Raw genomic sequence first — 22,367 nt, 5'->3', positions numbered from 1 at the left:
TTTTCCTGCGTACTGTGGAGGGCCTGACACCAGTTATACAGTGTGCATTTCTGTCTCCCTTTCGGGATCTCAGAGAGATAGGTTTGGACAGCCCACAGGCGATGGAAGTGCTGCAAGTCACTGCTTTCTTCAGTGCGCTCCTCCCCAGCAAGGGTGGCACCCCGGGCACCAGTCAGGAGAACCGCCCTGCGGAATCCTCACCTGACCTCAGCACTGGGGGACTCTTTTCTAGATGGATGCTCCGGGCTAAGATCACCATGGCAACACGTACGTGGTAGCCCAGGCCCAGGGCACCAGGCCATAGAATCCTGTTCATTTCTCATGCTGGGATCAGACCCAGGACTGCTCCTGAGTTCCGGGCCCAACCTTGCCCTGCCTGTGTCTTACTGAGCCTTCATTTCAGTGCCAATTTGGTGGCCTAATCATGCCCAATGGCCAGCACGTTTTCAAGACTGCATCATAAGACATGAAAGGAGCCCTCCCTCCTGGTGCCTCAGGGCGTCAGGAAGGTGAGATAGAGGCGGCCCCTGTTTAAGCCTCACAGGCCAACCTTACTCGGCCCAGTGCATCCTAAATGCAGTAATTTCTGTTTGGAGATAGTAAAAATTGAAGCTATCAGAGTGAGTAAAAAAATTAATCCCAGGTAGTGCACGAACCTTATTTTGAACTATTCTAAATGTGTGTCCCGAGGTTGGTGTAAGAGTCACCACTAAGGGCTGACAGGATGAACAATGGATGTTGAGTTCTTCTATTTCGATTCTTTCTCTTGACATGGAGGCTTCCCCCACCATACTTTGAACACACAGCTCCCTTTCTGGGCTCATGTTGTCTCCTGCCTGCTGTTTACCTGAGGTTCTGGGAGCCTCGTCGTCCCATGTGTTTTAGCATGCCACTGACCCTTCACGCTCTAGAAGTTAGCTCGCGAGTTCTCATGGGTGCTTTGCGCGAGAGCTGAGCTGAGGCCTGGCAAAGTGAACGCTGACTAAGTGAGTACATGAGTGAACAGGTGCACAGAAAGGGACATAAGTAAATACAGAGATCCATTTGATAATCGGAATAACACATCATGAGTGGCTGGTGCGTACAAGGTCTGAAAGCTCCTTCTTGCTTTGTTGCTTTCTCTTTTCTTTTCTAGCATGTTTCTTCTTTTGTTGGCAGTGACCTGGTTAGTCTGCTCTTGAAGCCATTTCTCGAGCATTTTGGATGCACACGTAGATCCCTGAGCAGTTGGCATCAAGGTAGGGACTGACTTGTGAGCTGTCCAGTCTTACGAGAGGAAGGGCAAGATTTTGATGGAGATGATCATAAACACAAGTAGAGGTAAGAGGAGAGAGGTGGATTGAGTGAAGATTTTCTTCTGATTTCTTGACTCTTTTTGTCGGCGCGGGGGGCAGGGGAATTGAACTCAGTCCCTAGTGCTTGCCAGGGAAGCACTTATTCTACTGAGCCATCTCCCCAGCCTCTTGACTCTTAATGGCAAAATTATGGCTGGGAGCAATACGAACATAGGTGCTGGGTATTAAAAAGGGAGGAGAAGGTGTGACAGCATGAAAGCCACACATGGACACTCAGAGGGAGCAACCGTTGAGGTGAAGCAGGCTGCTCAGCAGGACTCTTGCTCCAGCTGTGTCGGCACCACACATCTGCGGGGCCAGTGGCACTGGATTTCACTGGGTTCTGTTCCACCCTTGGGCTTAAGGCAGGTGGGGACAGGAAATAGAGTCAGTTGTGATGGTTGACCATTGGACCACGTATAGAAGAAAGCAAGAGCAAGCCGAGGGGAGGGAAGAAAACCAATGATAAGATCATCATGGTGAAACTCTGGACAGATGAACTGTTGAGATTTAAGTTTACAGGTTGCAAACTAGAAGCACAGAAGTGCTCATTAGAGCTTGAGAGAGGTTCTCGTGCTTGATCAGAAGCACTTTGTAGGAGTACGTGAATGAAGGAAAGTAGGAAAAACAGCTCTGGAGACAAAGACCAAAGAACTGAGAAGCTGGGAAATGGGAAACATTATCTATGTATATTTTAACTTACAAGGACAACTTTGGGAGACCAGAGTGATACTAAGAGTGAAAAAAAGTCTCCAGAGGAGTTGAGTAGACGTCCTCAGGGGGCAGAAATGAGAGACCTTAGGAAGTGTGAACTGGTGATGTGAGATTGACAAAATGCCCTTGCGGCAGCAATGAAGACAAGAAATTCACCGTGTCATCTCCAGAACCCACTGGGCTGGGAGAGAAATAGACATCACTGGAGAGGGTTGTGTGGAGGTGGGAGGGGACTCCCAGGTCTCAGTCAGAGCAAGAAGGTGAGGAGGTAGGAAAGCTTAATTGTGGATTGACATCAAGTAGAAGATGACAGAGTGGAAGCACCTAGAGTCGGGAGGAAGGTGGAGGCAAGCATCAGCAGCCATGCCTAGGTCCCGAATGTGTGATGGTCACATCCCACAGCTGAGGGCTGGTCTGGAAATCACAGGCTTCTTGGGGTGACTGAGGTGAACAGGGGTACAGCAGCTCGCTTGTTCCTATGGGCTCTTTGTCAGTCATGGAGGAGGGGAAGGGCTGCACGGAGGCTGTGGGGATGGGACACCTTGCTAATGTAGAGAGCTCTCCTAGACACCTATTGATCTAAGAATTTGGAAACGGAACTTTTATTCACAGCAGTCAACCACACCATCTTCAACCACAAGGGTAGCCTGGTGGAAAAATATCACTGCCCCATAGCTGGCTCCTTCCTCTGTAATGAAGTGAATATTATACAGGTCTTTTCCCATTATAACCCTAATTTCACTATAGAATGCAATATCAGGTTAACTTTTGACCAACTTATCAATCAACGATGTTGTGCAGACTTATTTTATTAGGTAAAGTTGCAATTGAGCATAAATTCATTAAAGGAGCAAAACTGGCAGATTGATAAAGAAAATGCTATTAGAAATACCCAAGCAATTTATTAACCCTCTCTTAAAAAATAAAGCAGGTAATTAGGAAATCCTGGAATAACTGCCTATTTCACTCTAATTAGAAAGGTTATAGTAGCTAAGTGGCCACCTCAGCAGTGGTGGCCCGCTGTCTCTTCGCTGAGGGCTCTCGAGGTCCCCAGAGAGCTCAAGGACAGCGTGCCACCCTGGCCACCTGCGTGCACACTGGAGGAGGGCTGGACTTCATCTTGGCTCTACATCAAGGGCAGAGGGGGCTGGGAAAGGGAACTCATTCCTGACCGGAAGGGGATTGCAAAATCAAACTCAGGCTGGGTGGCAAGGAAGCGTGCTAAGTGGCTTCCTCATCCTTGCAAGCCTGGAGGACCCTTCTCAGCTTTGTGGAAAATACTCAAAGCATGTTGTTTAACTAAGCTGACGGTTCCTAGAAGTGCTAAACTATAGAAAAGACATATGTGTGTGTATGTGTGTGTGCGAGAGTGTGTGTGTGTGTGTGTGTGTGTGTGTGTGTGTGTGTGTAGCCAGGAAAAAACCCTCAAAGAATAGTGTGTAGAGCTGTTGCTGTGAGTTAAGGACTTTGACCTGCTGGTAACCCTGTCTCAGGAAACAAGGCCCTGGGTCAGAGCCAGGTCAGTTTGTGATAAGTTTGTCCCACCTTCTTGGCTTCGCTATCATCACTCGCAAAGTAACAAAGAAAGCATTTTTTGTATGTGAACCTGTCATGAGGACTGAATGGCCAGGCAGGCCCCTTGCGGGTGGTAGAGCCATTGCTGTTAAATTCATTACAAGTATTTGTGACCCAAATTGTTAAAAAAATTTAGGAAGCTCTCCTTAAGAATTCAAAAGTTGAAGTATAAGATTATATATGAAAATAGTAAGAATGGGAACTGGAGCACTGGTGTGTGCTTGTAGTCACAGCAGCGAGGGGAGACTGAGGCAGGAAGATCGCGTGACTCCCTGAGTTTCAGAGCAGCCTGAACACCATAAGGAGACCCTGGATAAAAAAAAAAAAAAAAAAAAAAAAAAAAAAAAAAAGGCATAATACAGAAAAATAACATTGTTTTGATTAATTGCTTGCTATATCTCTGCAGAGCTCTTGTCCCTTTATTATCTGAATTTTTGATTATCTCTTTATTCAAGTTAAGAAAAATATTTCATGGAGATGTTTTATAAAATATTTTATTCAGTCTGTGTTTCTTGCCTAGTTCATTCAAAGTTCTTTCTACTATTAGTGGCTTGTGAAGTTTACTTGAACCTCATAATACCTCAGCAATAATATACACTTTTAAGATTATTATAAATTTGGGGAAATCTGCAGTGTGTGTCATGTATAAGCTGAACTGCTGCATTTTCCCACAGCATGAAGCTCCCTATATCGCAAGCATTGTTTCTCTTTCATTTTTGCTGTTGGACATCCTAGAACATATGCAAATCATCTGAGGGCATCAGCGTGTGAATTGGACGGGTTTTCCTGAGAAGCCATCCCTGTGTGGGAAGAGATGAAGGACATGGGCACGTGCCTGCGAACCCACCTAATGCATCTTACTAAATACCCTCGACAAAGTCTCCTTGAGTTCACGATCAAAAGCACTCAGTATGCCCTGCAGCCTAAAATTGAGCCACGTCAAAGATTCTGGCTAGGAGACATGGAGATTTTGATACAACAAAATTGTAAATATGAATAAATGGAAGACCATTTGAAAAATTGTGCACCTATTAAATTTAGGACGAAGAAGCTGAAAATCATGCAAAAGCCACATGCAGTGAAATCCAAGAAGTTTGTCTATTTCGTTTCCTATGTATTACAACAGGCAGTATTTAAAGCTGTTGTTAAATTTTCTGGTGCTCTTCAAGTTTAGGGGCATTAGACCGCTTACAAACTAATCCTGGACATTTGCAGTCCTCATCAAGACAATTTACTTTTCCCATTTAAATTATAGAATTATCGCTGTTTCTTACTATATCCAAGATCACACAATTTGAGAATTTTGGCACCTGTCAAATACAAAATATTCCTACCTTTAAAAAAAAAAAAGCATTTATTTATTTGGTACATCGTCTCACTATGCAGTTCAGATTCATAGTGATCCTCCTGTCTCAGCCTCCCCAGTGCTGAGATTACAAGCATGTACCACCTGGCCCTGGGTTCCAGAGCCAGCACAGCATGCAGTAGCAGGAATTGAACCCAGGTCCTTGCGCTTTGTGGGCTGGAGCTTAGACTGCTGAGCTAGCTCCCCAGCTCCAAAACATTCCTACCTTAATCCATCCTCTTCACCCATCAGAGGATGATTGTTACTATTTGAACTAGAAGGTAGATTTTATCATTCTTAGTATAAAAGTTACAGACTCCTTGCATACTGACTGCAGTCCTGTGCTCCCTGCACAGTCTAGCTGTGGTGCTGCATCCGATTCCAGACAGGTGCTCGTGGGTTGCAAAGGTAAATGTTTGGTAGTGTTCAGGCATGGGAGCAGAACTTAGTTCTGCAGCAGTTTTCTGGAAACCACAGCTGTTCCCAGGATTAATTACACAGGTGCCTGTCCTGGGAAGAGTTACTGGAAGCACAGGGTAAAGCATAAAGTCTTTGTATTTTTCCTTTATAAATTAAGAACATGCACTGTTATACCTCTTAGTAGCAGCAACATGTAGTAGGCCTAAATATATTGTTCAAAAATTATACATTAGATGGTGACATAAAATTTTAATAGTACATGTTTATTAATGGTGATGCCTCACCTTTGATGCTTATTATTTCTCTACATGCTTAATTCCTTTAGCATCTAAGAGTTAAAGACCTAAAATATACCAGGGTCTCCTGAATCCTTGGATTTCATAAGTAAAGAAGACAAAGCACTTGATCCACTTGTTTTGGCTGGGGGTTACATTTTTAACCAGAAATTTTACAGTGTCAAAGAAAGCGCACCAAGTGAATCAATGCTAAAGGAAGGAGGATGCGGGGAAAATTAACCAGTTAACCTTGTGATTAAAGACATGGCACTGCATTTTATGAGAAATGCACAGTAACAAGCTGGCAAGTTTTAACTGGTGTAGATAATGCAAGCATTTCAACAACTGGAGTGCAAGTACCCACTGAGTGAGCAAATGCTACTGAAGGGTCATTTGATCTACAAATGCCAATACTAAGTTGTGTAAAATGAACTTTAGCTTTAGGGCTCTTCATAGCAGAGTCAAGGGCCTAATGTAATTCATCAGGATTGTGGTGAGACCTCCCTTTACTTTCTTTCTTTCTTTCTTTCTTTCTTTCTTTCTTTCTTTCTTTCTTTCTTTCTTTCTTTCGTCTATTTTTGAGACACAGTTGTGCAGCTGGTCTCTAACTCATTATATTTTATCATAACACAATGGTGTTTGTGCATAGCTCCTTACTTCTATATAAATTTAGCTAAGAGGCAAATTGTGCAGTCTGATTCCATTGGTGAATATTTTCAGTACTTACAGTTACAATGTCAACAGTACCATGTTCTTTCTTATTTGATGTAAGAAAATAAAAAGGAAGGGGAGGGAAATTAAAAGTAAAGTTGAAGACTCCGAGTCCTTGGACGAAATGTGACAAGCTGAGCGCGCCTAGACTAAGCAGTTCCAGGCACCAGGTGCGGCCCTCAGTGCAGACCTAGTTAGGAGAAGACCGCTCAAGCCTGCCCCCTCACGCCTTCTGATACTGTCCTTGCACTAACTACCCAGCAGGGTGCTACTCAGGGAGAGAACACCAATGACTGCACCTCTGCATAACAAAACAGAGAACGATGTTCCCTGGGCAAGAACCCTGGCCATGTTCCATTGCATGGCCTTTCTACTATGTCTACAGCCTGTTGACCAAGCTTTCGCTATGGTGAGGCTGCCGGCTGCGCCAGTAGCACGCATTCCACATGCGGATGTTGCTGAGGCCCAAGCTGGCCGTGGAGGAGGCTATAGTAGCTCTTGGGTGCTGTCCACATTGGCAAACCCCTGAGCTGTTCCGTTGAGTCACTGTTGTTTCAGCTGGGCAATCTCTTAGAGGACCATAGGCTTTATCTCTTCTCATGAAAACAATCCTTGGAATTTTCATTTTGTTCACCACCTTGAGACATGCTAAAATTCATTTGTGTCTGGAATTGCCTCTTATTTTTTCTCCCTCTTTCCAATCCACCCCTCTGGAATCAACAGTGAATAATTTACCACTAAAATGGAACTTGATCACTCAACACATGCAAGAGATAAAAAGGTGACTCTTGAGACACCCTTTGCTTCCCCATATTGTCAATGAACTTTCTGGGAAGCAGAATTTGAAAACTTGAATAACTGTGGAGAGCACAAAGCCAGACATTATAGTGACAATCCCTGTATTCTATCCAAAACTTTACTTCCGCTTAAGCAACACTGAACCTTTCAGTGCGCCAAACAGTCAAAAGAAAAAAAGAAGAAAAAGAAAAAAAAAAAAAAAGGAAGGAGGGAAGAAAAGAGCTTAAGAAACTTAGGAACAATCACTTCTAAGAACAAGTGTAAGAAACTGTAATAAAATGTTATGTGTTCTCCAATTTCCAGATGAGGTGAATGATGGGTTTCAACTGCCTTTGGCCTTGTTTTCTTAGTTTACAATAAATAACTGCAACAAACAAGTGCAACAGCGAACAGTTTTAACACCCATGACCACCGAGTCTGTTCCCTGGCTCATCACTTGAACAAGAGAAAACAGCAATGCGACAATGAGACACCCGTGCACATATTTCAGATTCTCTTAAAGTTGAAGACAAGAATGTTCTTGTAGTCAGAGAGACAGGTGTAAAAATAAATAGAGCACATGGTTGCTAAGGAACGGAGACACACATGCAGGCTCATCAGGATCATCCAGTTTTCTAGAATTCTCCTTCCACTCCTGTGTGGCATGTGAAACCACACGGTCCCCTGGTAACACAATGCCTTTCTCTGCTGGAAACTTTTATCCTCAACTCCATCACTGAACAAGTTCCACAGGGTTCCAGGAGTGAGCTGTGCCAGGAGACCCACAGCGATCCATGCTGTGGAATCCCCTTCACACCCAGTGCTCACACCAACAGTTGTGTGTCCTTTATGGCCCAGGAGCTGTCATGCATCTAACCAGTCTACACACAGCACAAACACATGCATCTATATGTCTAAACTTTCTTTTCAATTGCTTCTGCATTGACATTTATTCTTTAAAAAATAAAGCAATGCCTTTTCACTTGTGTGTTCTCATTCTAAAACAGGTTCATCTTAACATCAAGTAAGTTTGGTGTCCTCTCACTCCTATTCACCATCTTTTACTCTGTCAACATCTTTGTGGGCTTCTTTAGTCCTTTTCCACCAAGATTCTTTCCTTTGAAGTCATTACTGTTTGACTTCTCCTATTCTATTTCCTTATCTACCTATCCCTACGTTGTTTTGTTTTGTTATTTGTACCAAGGATTGAACTCAGGACCTTGTGCTTGCCAGGCAGGCACTTATTCTACTAAGCTATCTCCCTGGCCCCTCTAAGGTATTTCTCTCTTGACACCTTCCACATCTTCTTCTCAGATTTCTATTCTCAACTCCCATCATCTTCATTCTACATTCTATGCATATCCACGGAAGTATGGGGATACACTGTGAGCCTTGAAATCAGCATGAGTTAGCTTCTAACCATCTGCTTGACTTTAGCATTTTGCATAACTTCTTAAAATCTCACCTTTCAGGGCCAGGGAGATAGCTCAGTGGAATAAGCACTTCCCTGGCAAGCACAAGGGCCTGAGCTCAATCCCTCATTCAAAAAAAAAAAGTCTCACCTTTCTAACCTTTGAAACTGTGGGCAATTATAGAAGTCATTTTGTGACCCATTACATGTGTACAGATTTTATGAATTCATATTTTTGCTATTTGGAGAGTGAGTTTTACAGACATTAAAGCGATTATCAAAATGTTTTATGAGCGTGTGGCCATCAAAAAGTAATAGTCATTGTTTCTGACAGCTGGACCCTTAGTTCTGCTGTGGAGGTTCAACCAGGACAGCAACCATGACTTCAGTTTCCATTTCTCTCTTTCATCAACTTAATGGGTGCTCTTGCAATGGTGCACACCAGAAGCTCTTGGGAGTGTTATAAAAAGTTTGAATGTATCATCCCAAGAGATCCTGATTTGATAGGTGTAAGGTCCAGCCTGAGCAGCGGGATTTGTTAAAGCTGCCTAACCAGTGAGCACTGCACGTCTCCCTAGTTCAAATCTCTAAATTTTCTGTCCCACCCTCCCCCTTCCAAAACTTGCCTGGCCTTCTTTCATTAAGGCTCTGTACTCTTTCCATCTGCTCCTATTTCAGAGACGGCCCTATCTAGCAGTGATCAAAGTGAACAATGGCCCCTAAATATTTCAATGCCAGCCACGTGTGGTCTTTGGTGTCCTTGATTCCTGTGTCTTCTCAAAACTCATACTCAGGTCTGAGTCCTGAGCCAGGCAGCAGCCCATGCCACCCTCATCCCTTATCCATCTATCATCAAGAATGAGACTGATTCTTACAAGTTTCTGGAGCATGCACTCACTGTGTTGGGACCTGACCCTTTTGTGTCCTCTCTCACCCACTTGCATCACTCAGATGCGAACCTTCACTCAGGACTGAGTAAGTCAGTGCATCAACTCCTGAAGAGGGCTTAGGGCTGAGGGAGGTGTCGAACTGCTTCATCTCTCAAATATAGTAGCTCTTGCTTACAAAAGATCTATTTCCCTGTTTCTTATTATCTTGTCTTTCATTTGACTCTCTATTGACTTACATTCTGGATTTCTCATCTAAGAGATACCATGTAATTTTTAAGCTGATTTACTTCACTTAACATTATGGTCTCAAGAGAAGATGAACTTAAAATCTTGTTCTTGAGGTATAATTTGCATTCAGTGAAATCTTCAGAGCCTAAGAGCATTGATCCCTTCTGAGAAACACATGAACTTATAAAACTGCATTCCTGGTAAATTGCGGAAAATTGTGGACTATGTCCATCCCCTGGGATGGCTCTGGGGGCAGGAGCTTCTGTTGCTTTAATTTTCAAGTTAGCTGCCTTCTTTAGTAATCACATTATTAAGTTTAATATAGATTAGCAAAGAATAATTCATGCCCATTCTCTATGTTTGGCACACTGACAAATTACTCTGTATATCCTCTTTTGAATTAACTTTTTTTTTTTTTTTTGGTGGACCCAGGGATTGGACTCAGGCCCTTGCGCTTGCCAGGGAAGCGCTTATTCCACTGAGCCATCTCCTCGGCCCTTAAATTAACATTTTAAAGTGAGAATTTTAATTCACTTCACATTTTAGATAAGTAAACCATGGGAAAACTAATATATGTGTCTCAGGCTTAAAATGGACTTTTAAGATAAAGCCTAGTTTCATACTAAAGTGTAAAGGAAACTCCTCACTTTCTAAGATATAGCTGACACAGTTTTCATAATGCAGTTATCAGGTTATAGTTATTCAAATCCGAATTAGATTTTGTAGCAGATGCCTCGTAATTCAAGTCTGTCCTGGAGACATAAATTAAGGTGGGAGTGTGTGACACATTTAAACTTTAAGCCTTGCCTGAAATTCATGACAAGTACAATTTATGGAGCCTTCTAGGTACCAACGTCTAAATTAAAATTTTTATATCTAGGCTTCTAGCCACTGATTATCATCATTGCTTGATTAAAGAAATGCTTTCCCCCTTTGGTTTTCCTTTGGTAATCAATTTTCCTCCATGTGCCCTCCCTTTCTTTTATATCCCACGTCCCTGGAAATGCTAGAGTTCTCTATTGGCAGCAGCAATTGTACCTGCTGGAAAGCCAGCCCCAGGGTTTTGAGGGCCTCCTTGTCCTGATGCCAGTGCAGGCGGGCTGTCTTCATTCTGCAGCCCTCCCTGACTCCTCCAGCACTTCACAGCAAAGTAGGGGACGTATCCATGGTGGAGGCTAAAGGGGAAGGAGCCTGAGGACTCCACCAAGCGTTGTGGGTGCTGAGCAACTGAGAGACTCAGGCCTGCACCTCCCACCCAGGGCCGAGTGACCTTGGACACACACAATGCGGCACCTGCATTCCCCAAGCCCAGGTGCAAAGAATTCCTCCTGCACACCTCCTCATAAATGTCAGGAGAGAGGCAATTACAGCAGAGCCACATGTGAGAAAGGATTGTGTACCTGGTAAGGTGCGATAATGTAAGGTCATGTGACGATGCATAATATTTATATATCTAATGAATGCATGTATTGAGTTTTAATGATAAAGGAAAATAAAAACCTCAGAACCATCACTCCCTGCCTTTCCTGTGTGTTACAACAATGAAAACAGTCAGGAAAGGAGGCTTCATCTTGCTCTGCCAACTTCTTTTCTTTAAATTGGAATTTTATTTTAGCGACTATATACTAAATACATTATTTAGGGTTCTTTTTCAAAAAAACATTGAGGATTGTCTTTGTACTGTCTTCTAGCTCCTATTACAATGAACATCACTGTCCCCAGCCACTAGATAAAAAGATCCCTGAGATTAAAGTGCTTCAGCCAAAGTAGAACAGGAAATGGATGATGGGATGAGGGAAGGGTACAGGTTCTCACTATGCAGTTCAGACTCGTCGTGATTCTCCTGTCTCAGCCTCCCCAGTGCTGGGATTATAGGCGTGCGCCATCACACACAGATTTTGGGCTGGCACTGTACACCCAGGGTTCTGGGGATAGTGAGGAATGTGGTACCAGGGATCAGACCTTGGTCCTTGCACTTGCCAGGCAGGTGTTTACACCACAGAGCTATATCCCCAGCCCCTGAAGCAGAATTTTATGAAAACATGTGAGCTCTTGCTTATGTCCACAAAGTCTTCGGTAGAGTAGGTGGAACCCACTTTCCATAAAGAAAATACTCCCTGGGCTGCTTGTGGAGAAAAGCCAAATAATACTTCAGACATCTTTCCTTCATCCATTGATGTTTCTTCCCTGCCCAGTCAACCATGCATATGCATCCACCGGTCTTCTCTGCTCTTTCTCTTTTTCTTCTTCCTCTTCCTTCTCCTCTTCTCCTTCTCCTCCTCCTCCTCTTCTCCTTTTCCTCCTCCTCCTCCTCTTCTCCTTCTCCTCCTCCTTCTCCTTCTCCTTCTCATTCTCTTCTTCCTCCTTCTCCTCTTCCTCCTCCTTCTCCCCTCCCCTCCCCTCCTCCTCCTCTTCCTCCTCCTCCTTCTTCTCTTCTTTATCTTTCTCCTTCTCCATCTCCTCCTCCCCTTCTTCCTCTACCCTGTCCCCTTCCTCCCTCTCTTCCTTCCCCTCCTCCCCCTTCTCTTCTCCTTCCCCTTCCTTCATACTCTCCCTCTCCTTCTCCATCTTCTACCAAGGTGGCTCTTGCTTTCTCCTTTTGTTCCTTCCATACCCTTTTCATGGTACCAGAAAAGTAGCATCAGGTCTTTGTTATCATTCTTAGATGATACTCTGAGTCTCTTAGAACATTTTGGATGTCATGTATGGGTCAAAAAGGACTCTTCTATTTATCTCACTGATTTTAACCTAGCCTGGAAGTGTCAGTTTGATGAATATTATTAACAAAAGTCTTGTACTCCGTTTCAGTGAAGGAACACACACCTCCTAGGAATGCACACTGAGAGAGTTCAGACACAAGAAGAGGAAGTTCCAGAACCTCTCCCCGCCCACCCCGAACCGGGGATTGAACTCAGGCCCTTGCGCTTGCCAGGGAAGCGCTTATTCCACTGAGCTACCTCCCCGGCCCCTACCTCTTTCATAATGAGTAATTTTAATAACATCAAAACATAATAAATCGATCTGAAGAAAACACAGCAATGTGTTGTGCTTTGGGAAACTACTTATAATTATCATATTTTGTAGCTACTGTCTTCCTGGAGTTTTGGAAAAGGAGAAGAAGTATACTGACCTACACCTGGGACCTTATTGAATGGGAGGAAGAGGAGGTGAGCTGTTAGGAGGCTGGAGATACAGACACTGGGATGTCACACGATGTGGAAACCGCTGTGTCCTTGAGACCAGGTGTAGCTGACACCTTTCCATCTCCCCTTGCTGTTTTCTACCAGCAGGATTTCGTGATCATGAAGATAATAAAAATCATTAACAAAACAATGGATTTTTAGAACTACTTCTACAACATTTCCTTAAATTACACTAGTGGAAAAATATAAAACTTAAAATACAAATTAAGGGTTACTTGGAAATAATTAACATATTTTTAAGGGACTCGTCTTTGTGAAGACAATGTGGAAGTAGGGCAAACTTAGTAGACTTGTATTAATTCCTGGAGACTTTTTCAAATGTGGGAATTCGCTGTTTTAATCACTTTAGCTTCTCTTCTAGGAAACCCTGCGTCCCCAGTTTGAAGCCAAGTACTACAAGATGGAGATTGTAAATCCCATCACAGGAAAGCCAGAGCCGCATCAGCCTTCATCCGACAAAATCACCCGTCTTCTTGTTTCTGTCTCAGGAATATTTTTCATGGTAAGGCATGGCCTTTGTTATCACAGCATTGTGGGGCTTCAGGGTTAGCAGGACGACCTAGGACATCAACTCATCTTGTGACCCTGAGAACATTAAGTGGTAGACATCCAATTTCTTTGTCAGACTTTATTTCTCATATTGTTTTCCGTCTTTTTTTATAATTAGAGATTGTAAGGTTCTCCATTTACTATTTTAAATTGTAGGGAGATAGGGCTGGCAAGATAGCCCAGTGGTCTAAAGCGCCTGCTTAGGCAAGCATGCAGGAACCATGGTTTGATTTTCGGCCCATGCTGCGTCAGCCCCAAGCCCTGGGTGGGCTGAACTGGCCACACACCCACACCCACACCCACCCACACACACACACACACACACACACACACAAATAAATAAAATGTAGGGAGATAAATCCAACCTAACATATACTGAAGATTGGTTCACTAATAAGGAAATGCGCTTTAAATAGCAGAAGTAGGAGCAAGGGGAACACGCAGGCGTTCTTTGTAAACAAGCATTTGGCTTTTTGGCCTTTTCTGTTTTATTCCATTACAGCACATATGTCCATGAAAATGTACAAAATGTTGGGTTTTTTTCTTGTTAAATCATAGATGTGTTCTTCACAGTATAGTTTGATAATTTAAAAAAACATAAACTTTTAGAAAGGAAAATAGCCTTTCACTACCTCAGTAATATTTTTGATTAAACAAAATAGAGGCCATGGCAGATCATGGAGGTTTATAAAAGGGAACGTGTGCTCCTCATTCTCACTGGAGAAACTGGAGTCAGCCGTGATTAAGTGGAGACTACTGGAGTCGCATTGCCGGAGCGCGTGTCCAGTGTTAGAAGGAAGTCCTGTGAGAGATGAAACGTGGGTAGGCTCGGTGCTTTCAGGGGTAACTCTGGTCGTGCTCCAGCCGCTTAAATATCTCTCGTTTCTATTTTGTTGTTTGCAAGTTTAATTAACTTTATTTCACTTTAGTTTTGTTGGCTCTGCGTATTGAATTAAGGACCTCACACGTGCTAAGCGTTTATTTTACCGCTAAGCAATGCCCCTGGGCTCTGGTTTTTTATTTTTATTTTTTAATGTATTTGGTGCAGTGTCTCACTGTGCAGCTGGGACGCATAGTGATCCTCCCTTTTTAAATGCCAGGGAACACTGTGCTTTCACTTTGCCATGGTGTTTTGAAATGTGCATGCAAATGCCGTGGTTGAATCTAGCTAACTGGAATATGCATAATCCTGCATAGTCACCTTTCTTTTTTTTCTGTATTTAGGACTGGGTCTTCAGGCTCTACAGGGTTTCACTGTGTAGATCCGACTCTGAGTGATTCTCCTGTTTTCAGCCTCCCATGCCCAGTCTCAGTCACCATCTCAGAGCGCCCCAGGGGCAGGGCCAGCACAGCCGGCCGGAGATCGAACCCCATCCACTGCTCTTTGCCCAAGCAGGCACTTTAGTCCACTGAGCTTTGAGGCCAGCCCTACAGTCACTATTTTAAGCTTAAATATTTTAGTGTTAATTATGACTCTAGTATAAATTACTCCCTCATTGACAAAATATACTCACGTATCTTTTCTAAGAAAGAAAAATCCTTTTAGCTATGGGGTGCAGCATCTCTGAGCTATGCCTTCACGTTTGACCTGTTCGTGATGCGCCTTGCCTGCCCTCCCTGTGTCCCGTGCCACAGATTTCTCTGGTGATCACCGCGGTGTTCGCGGTGGTGGTCTACCGCCTGGTGGTCATGGAGCAGTTTGCATCCTTCAAGTGGAATTTCATCAAACAGCACTGGCAGTTCGCGACGTCGGCTGCCGCGGTCTGCATCAACTTCATAATCATCATGTTGCTGAATCTCGTAAGTGCTCACCCAGCTGTTTTTCAGTGTGTCTGGAGAGGTGGGAAGTGGAGAGGGTCAAGTTCCCTGGAAGGTGGCACCCCTGTACACTGATGACGGAACAAGACAGATCTACATTTTGGCAACAGAAAATAGTTCATCTGTGTATCTGAGATGGTGGATGTTCAGAAGGAAAAGTAGCTCTGATTGAATCATCTTCTCTGTCGTTTGAATTTGTGATCTAGACAGTGATAACTACTGAGAGTCTGCCCGCTTGGGATGGCGCCACTCACTTTTCAGTAACTGAGGGATGCGTTGGATTGTAAAACCACTTAAACTCAGGTTCATGGGACTGCTTGGTGGAAGATACAGAAAGGTTGGCTTCAAAGTAAAGGCTTGTGGTCTCAAAGGCAGCCACGCAGTCCCTTCTTTTTCTTTCTCTTTCTCTTTCTCTCTTGTTTCTCTTTCTCTTTTTCTCCCTCTTTCTCTTTTTGTCCCTGTCTCTGTCTCTCCCTCCCTCTCTCCCCATTTCTCTTTCTTTTTCTAATTCATCTGTTCACATTAGGAAGATGACGGTCTTTCCCTCACTATGCCCTTTTTCTCTCATGTTGGGCTGCACTGTGGCGCTGTTGTATCCTGGTTTTGGAGCTGTACGATCACTTGCTGGGTGTGTATGATTTAATTTCCTGAAGAAGGCATCATTTCGTTCAGCACCACGTGCATTTAGTGACTTGAAGCTCAAACATCTGTATCTGGGAAGTCATCACTTTGCCTCTTCAACAAAGTTAATGAATGAAAACTGTATTTTTTTTTCTGAAAAAGCACAATTTACACATTAAGGATAATGTCTTGTCTGTAATCCTTCCAACAGCCCCACAGAGCTGGTGTTATGTCCATCAAAAGGGGAAACTGGAAATCAGAGAACTGAAATGGTTTGTCCCAAATCGCAGTATAAATGTCAGCTTATTCCCATCATGAGCTAATTTGTATGCATATCTGAGCCTACTCAATTAGTCTATTATGCGTAAACTATAAGCATTTGGTTCCAAATGTGGTTCACACAAATGCTTCATGCTTTGCCATGAGAGCCCAGAGGGCGTATACCATTTAATTTTCATAACCAGAAAGGTCCATAAGAGAACAAACTTTACCTGCACTGCAGTGGTTACTATCTACAGATTCTGCTTTCTTCAGTTTCAGTTTCATTTGTTGAAGAAGAAAAGTATTTACAGTACCTCCCAATAAGCTATTAAATACTTGAATTTATGCCATTGAGTCATAAAATGTACAGCAAACATTGAAAAAGTACAGTGCTAGCTGATTTACCATTGTACAAATTAATCTAGAATTTAGACGGTTTACTGATCAAACATAAAGTGTTAAAAATATATGTGATAGAGACAGCGTCAAAGATGAAACAAGGATCATTAAGAGCTACTTGGATAATAGTTATTATACATCAAAATATTACCAGGATTTACTTCTGGAAAATAATAGTATAGATGATTTTTTTTTCTGTATATCCTATCTAATATTTATCATGCATATCACATTTTCTAGAGATCTTACTTATTTATTCATTTATTCATTTATGGTGCCGGGGATCGATCTCGGAACCTTGCCCCTGCCAGGCAGGCTCTTAGGCTCTGAGCTGTGTCCCTGGCCCTAGAGACCTTAAAGAGATCATCAATAATGTAATGAATGGTTTGTGTGCGAAGAATAAATATATAACTATGGAGAATAGCAAGAATTGGAAAAATACTAAATGATCAAAGCTAAAAGAATATGAATTAAAAACTTTAAGTGATGGAGCAATACAATCTACTTAAATGCCATTTTACTATTATTGAATGACATAAAATCCAGTTACTTAAGATGTACAATTTTACTTGATTTTGGTTTTCCACAATATATACACCCACCCATCTAGCTCTCAAAACTGTAAGAAATTACAGTGAACTGTTAATGGTGCAGCCAGGATATAGCTCAGTGGTCTAAGCACCTGCCTGGCAAGTGCAAGGACCCGAGTTCCTTCCCTGATACTGCGTGTCATGCTGGTCCCACCCCGGGAACGCTGTGGCAGCCACTGAAAACAGGCATGGTGGTGCACAGCTGCAATCCCAGTGCTGGGGAGGCTGAAACGGGAGGATCACTGTGAGTCAAGGTGCGTAGCAAGACCCTGTACCAAACACATAAATTTAAAACAGAAAATCTGTTAACAATATTGTCTCCTTACAGTGAGATAATAGGACAAACACTTTTGATTTGAAGTAATATTTTTTCTGATCATTCAAATATTTACCACCATATACAGGTATTAATTTGCAATCAGAAAAAATAAGGGCTGAAAAGATGGCTCAGTGGAATAAGAGCTTCCCTGGCAAGCACAAGGGCCTGAGTTCAATCCCCAGTTCCGCTAAAATAAATAAATAAATAAATAAATAAATAAATAAATAAATAAATAACTTTGCTTGGAAAGAATTCTGCCATGATATAAACCTGGGGACATGTTGGACATGGAAGGCTTTTCCTTTTAGCTTTATGTATGACGCACACACACAACCGCAGTGAGGAGACAGCAGCTGCAAGTCCTCTCTACAATTGCGGCTTTCACCCAGGAAGGTCTGTCGGTGGCTGGGAGCGTCCCTCTGCCACAGCAGCCCTGCTCCTTCCACTCCCCGCTGTGCGCCTGTAGCTCCTGATTCTCTGAGCTGTCTGGGCTGTCGCACTGCATGTCACCTCTTCTCCATGGGCTCCTGAGGTCTCTGGACTCAGAGCCAGCGACTTTGCCCCTACCTTCTGTGACCCTTCGCACCCCACATGCCAAGACCTACGAGCTTTTTAGATGAAGAAGGTAGAGCTTACGGACAAGAATACTAGATGATCGCAAGAGCCTTCATCCAGCTTGGAAGGCATTGACAAAGAACTTCTTCTTGGAGCTTTGCCTCTTTTCTGTAGTTTAAACTTTTAATTCCCTTTGTAGGTCTTTATAGGTTTGTGTACACTCCCATTCCTTTTCATAAAGCAATTTTCTTTCCCAATTATTCTTATCTTTAACTAATAGAGTTAATTTCTCCCTTCCTGTCAATCCAACATGTGGAAAGAGAGTCTTGTCTTTGGTCTATCTAAACTTTTCAGATGAAATCTGCACTGACTTATGTTGAAGTTGTGTTCTTTTTTCCTTCATATCTGTTACCCTTCAGAGATATTAACACAAAAACAAATATTCATACAATCAAAATTATCTTTGGGGAGAAAGATAAACAGAAACCTTTGGTCGTATTGTCTTTTAAGGAAATACATTCATAATAAAAATATCCTAAGAGGCAAGGGGAAGGTTTGTTGGACAAAGATTTTAGGCAGAAGTGCAGGGTGAACTCCAGGGTGGGTGCAGGTGCTCCAGGAAAGGGGGCCTAAAAGCATCTGAAACATCCAACCAGCTCATGGGCAACTCTACTGCATATTGACTGTGGGAGTCTCACTATTTTGATGTCCCCATTTTATCATTTCCCTTTAAAGTCTGTCTTCCCTGCCCTTCCTTTAAACTCTAAATATGGATACTTTGTTCTTATAAAATATATTAAAGTATAAAACTGTTACAATACTGCATAGAAATGAACTTCCTCAAAGCTGTATGGGATGTTTCCCTCTGCCTTTCCTACCATAGACCTGGTTGCAGCTACTGAGGTGACCAGTGGTGACAGTTTCACCACATTTCTCTGTTCTCCACATGGCCTGCACCCCGTGACCGCCTTCACCAGGGCTCCCTGTTCCTTTTTTGTCTTGACAGTTTGTTCCCAAGGTTTACTGATCTTCAAGAGTGTCTTGAGCAAAGCTAATGAGAGGACTTAGCATTTCTGAAGGGAGGGACTCTTCCAGATAGGAATATTAAGCACTGAACATGTTTAATTAATTGTTGCTTGGGACAGCAAGCATGACAGCCTGGAACAGACATTCCGTGTCCAGGAATCAGTGCTTTGTTCCCACCTGGAGAAATAATTGTCCCTCAGTTAAGCTGAACACTGCGTGGAACCAAATTCATGAGGCAGAGCCTGCATTTGAGCTTTCTGTCAAATGCTTTTCTGACAAGAGAGTCCTTTACTTGCCATTCATTTTGAGAAGATTAAGATCTGGTGACTTTCCACTGTGGTACGAGGCTCCGGCGCTGTCTGCGTCGTTCCAGTGGCGGTGTGATCACACGTCTTCTGAACACAACAGTGAGCGTGCTGCACTGCAGACCCGTCCTGAGTTGCTGCCCGCTAGCTACAACCGTAGTCGGCTCACGTGTTTCTGGATTTTCCTCAGAAGGTTGCTACACATCTGTTCCTACTAAGCTGATGCGCTTGTCGAGGCTCAATGAATTCGTTCCACCAGAGCCCTTCATTTTACAGAAAGCCAAGCCTGTACTCCTAGGGTGAATCGCTGCTCGTAGCAAGAGGCCTTCCCGCGGCAGGTGGACATAGCACTGTCTGAATTGCCACAGCAGTCTCTGGAGATCCTCAAAGCGCCCCCAGCCCACACAGCTGCGCACTGTGTTAGCACCCCAGGAAAATGCCCATAGCTCCCGGGAGAAGTCAGAGCTGCCTGCTCTTTCTAAGTGTTTGCTTCTACTTCGAGGACATTTCAGCATGAAGATCCATGGGCTGTTAGAAGCAGACTAGGCTGTAGATACTTCTTTATCCTTGAAGCTAACTTAGCAGATTTTTTAAAATCATATCTAGCATAAAGGCACTGAATGTGCAGCCAACTCAATCCATGAGAAAAGAGTGTCATATTCATTTTTAATCAGTATAAAAATAATAATGCTCTTTTAAATGTATGGATTTCTTTCCTTCTAAAGATGTTAAGGTACTTGTTAATTATTTACATACAAAGCATTAAATAGCTCTTCTTACTCATCTGAATATACATATTAATTTGAGATCCTGATCAAATAAAGATAGATTGAAATGGCCCAATATTACACCAATGAAATGTCCATCTACAAAAAGTAAAAGATCCACTTACTATGTCATTTTAAGGACAAAACTGAATATGCAGCTACTAAAATTGTATTGTGCTTTGTTTTTTTGTTGTTTTTCTATTTAGTTTTTGTATTTTAGGGAACGGTCTATAGGGTGTTCAGGGTCTCATTACTTGGTTGGACTCTTAGGGATTCTCCTGTTTACAGCCTTGCAAGAGCTGGGATTACAGGCACATGCCACCATGCCATCTCAATTACCCAAATGCCCTCTCAGAGCATCACAGGGGTGGGGCAGGCACGGCAGGTCCAGGGATCAAACTGCGGCCCCTGTGCTTGCAGGTGCTTTAACCTGCTGAGCTATTTAGCCAGCCTTTGTATTGTGTTTCTTAGAGCTGAAACTTAGGACCCTGGCGCCACCAACTTTCCCAAATGAGAGACTTACGCTGGAGATCTTCTATGGCTTTAATGTGTTTTTCAGCTCTAAGCTAAACACACTACATTATAAAATTTAAGAATGGTAATAATTTAAATCAGACATTTTCCTTAACTCAGGACAGATAAAAACAAAGAGCCAAAACGCGTTAATGACCTTCATGCAGTTCTTTCATTTTATTAGTGGCTAACAGCTATGAGGTTTTACTTGGACACCTCTGTCCCATCCACCCCCAGCTCATGTTCATATCAGCTTTCTTAGTCAAGGTAGTTGTTACATTTTGCTTGGACTATTCCAAGACCTTCTAACTTGATGATTTTCCTGTCTTCTAAATGCTGTCTCCTTTACACACTGTAAATTTTTATCATGTTAACATGTGGTTGAAGCTATTTCACAGATTTCCACTGACTCCAGTATCAAACCGGTGCTCAGGCATCTCCTTCCAGCTGCGGTCCTGTTGGATGTCAGCTTTCTTCTCTCTGCTCCTCCTTGCAGCCCACCCTGCAGCCTCGGAGCACTTCCTGGTCCCCTGGTTCTTGGCCACTTCCCACCCTGCATAGGCTTTGCAGTGCTTCTTCTGTCTGAACTGTCCTTTCCTTTTGTCTCCCTGGAGAATATCCCTTTATCTTTGGCAGCACTGGCTGTGGGTTGTTTGCTCCACAAACCTTTATCTCAGTCTCATGTGCAGAGCTGAGTGATTTCAGGTTTTTTTTTCAATAATTTTATTGAGAAACAAATAGCAAGGAGACAGTTTCAAATCCGATTAGTAGGACATTTTCAATAATTAATACATTGCATATTGTTGTCTTCTTAGTGGTTATTCATTGTACAAGATGCAGACATGATATCCTGTCCACAAACACTATTAGAACAAATCTTTCTATTCATTGAATTAAGAGAATGTAGCTGTATATCTATCCTATTTTAAATATACAGATATAAAATGATTGTTCATTTGTATCCCTTTTTTGTTTAGTTTTGTGAGAGATGGGTATTCCATTGCTATTTAAATATTGTAGGTGCGTGAATTCAGCAAAATATTCCAATATAGTCCAGTAGTCCATAATAGTAGTGGGTTATCCATAGGACTGGCAATGTCAAAATTTGTTGACTTGAGCCTTTTACAGCCCAGTATATTAATATGGCTTTCCTTTTTATACTTCATATTTATACTGTTCTGTTGGATGGTTAAGACCAAGATAAAGTGAGATCTATATAGCAAGAAATATAACTTTTGTATCTGACAAGGTCAGTCAAATCCCCTCAGGATTTATCATGAAACCCTGTACCACAGTTTGTAGATCCTCTATCAGTGTCAGCCACATGGATGAGTCACAGCCATTGCTTGACCAATTTGCTCTCTATGAAAGCCTGACAGAATGTTTTCTCTCCCTGTCGCTCTCCTTTGGCACACTCTACATCATCGATCACTTTCCTCTGGGGCCCCATAATCTCCTTGATCAGAAAATTTGGAGCACCACTGAGTTACAGGATGTTACAGTACAGGTTCTCCTATGTCCTGAGTCCTCACTGACTTTGAAAGGCGAGGACCAAAATCCTGGCTGTCCTTGCTGCCCTTCTTTTTCTCTAATTTTTGATCTGCAAACTTAGGTTGTTAACCCTCCAGAAGAGAAGCTTATTGTTACTACCACAAAACCTACGCAGTTGAGCTTAACCTTACTGTCTGTCTGAATACCAAACATCTTAAGCATGACATGGAACAGGTATTTTTCATCAAGTATTAATATGCTAAACTTTAA

General features: G+C 42.7%; 1 protein-coding gene across 1 annotated transcript in view; it reads left to right on the top strand.

The window, feature by feature from the left end:
* Ano3 (anoctamin 3) overlaps window positions 1-22,367 on the top strand; it is a 405,337-nt gene that overhangs the window by 352,380 nt on the left and 30,590 nt on the right. Inside the window, exons 16-18 of the mRNA XM_012517561.2 lie at window positions 12,765-12,847; window positions 13,245-13,385; window positions 15,068-15,232. Coding sequence (XP_012373015.2) covers window positions 12,765-12,847; window positions 13,245-13,385; window positions 15,068-15,232 — 389 coding nt within the window. The remainder of the gene's footprint in view (window positions 1-12,764; window positions 12,848-13,244; window positions 13,386-15,067; window positions 15,233-22,367) is intronic.

This window comes from Octodon degus, unplaced genomic scaffold (assembly GCF_000260255.1).
Source record: "Octodon degus isolate 3935 unplaced genomic scaffold, OctDeg1.0 scaffold00193, whole genome shotgun sequence".
In the NCBI taxonomy this organism is placed as follows: domain Eukaryota; kingdom Metazoa; phylum Chordata; class Mammalia; order Rodentia; family Octodontidae; genus Octodon; species Octodon degus.
The sequence above is the reverse complement of the archived record's forward strand: the minus strand, read 5'-3'. Positions and strand labels throughout refer to the sequence as shown.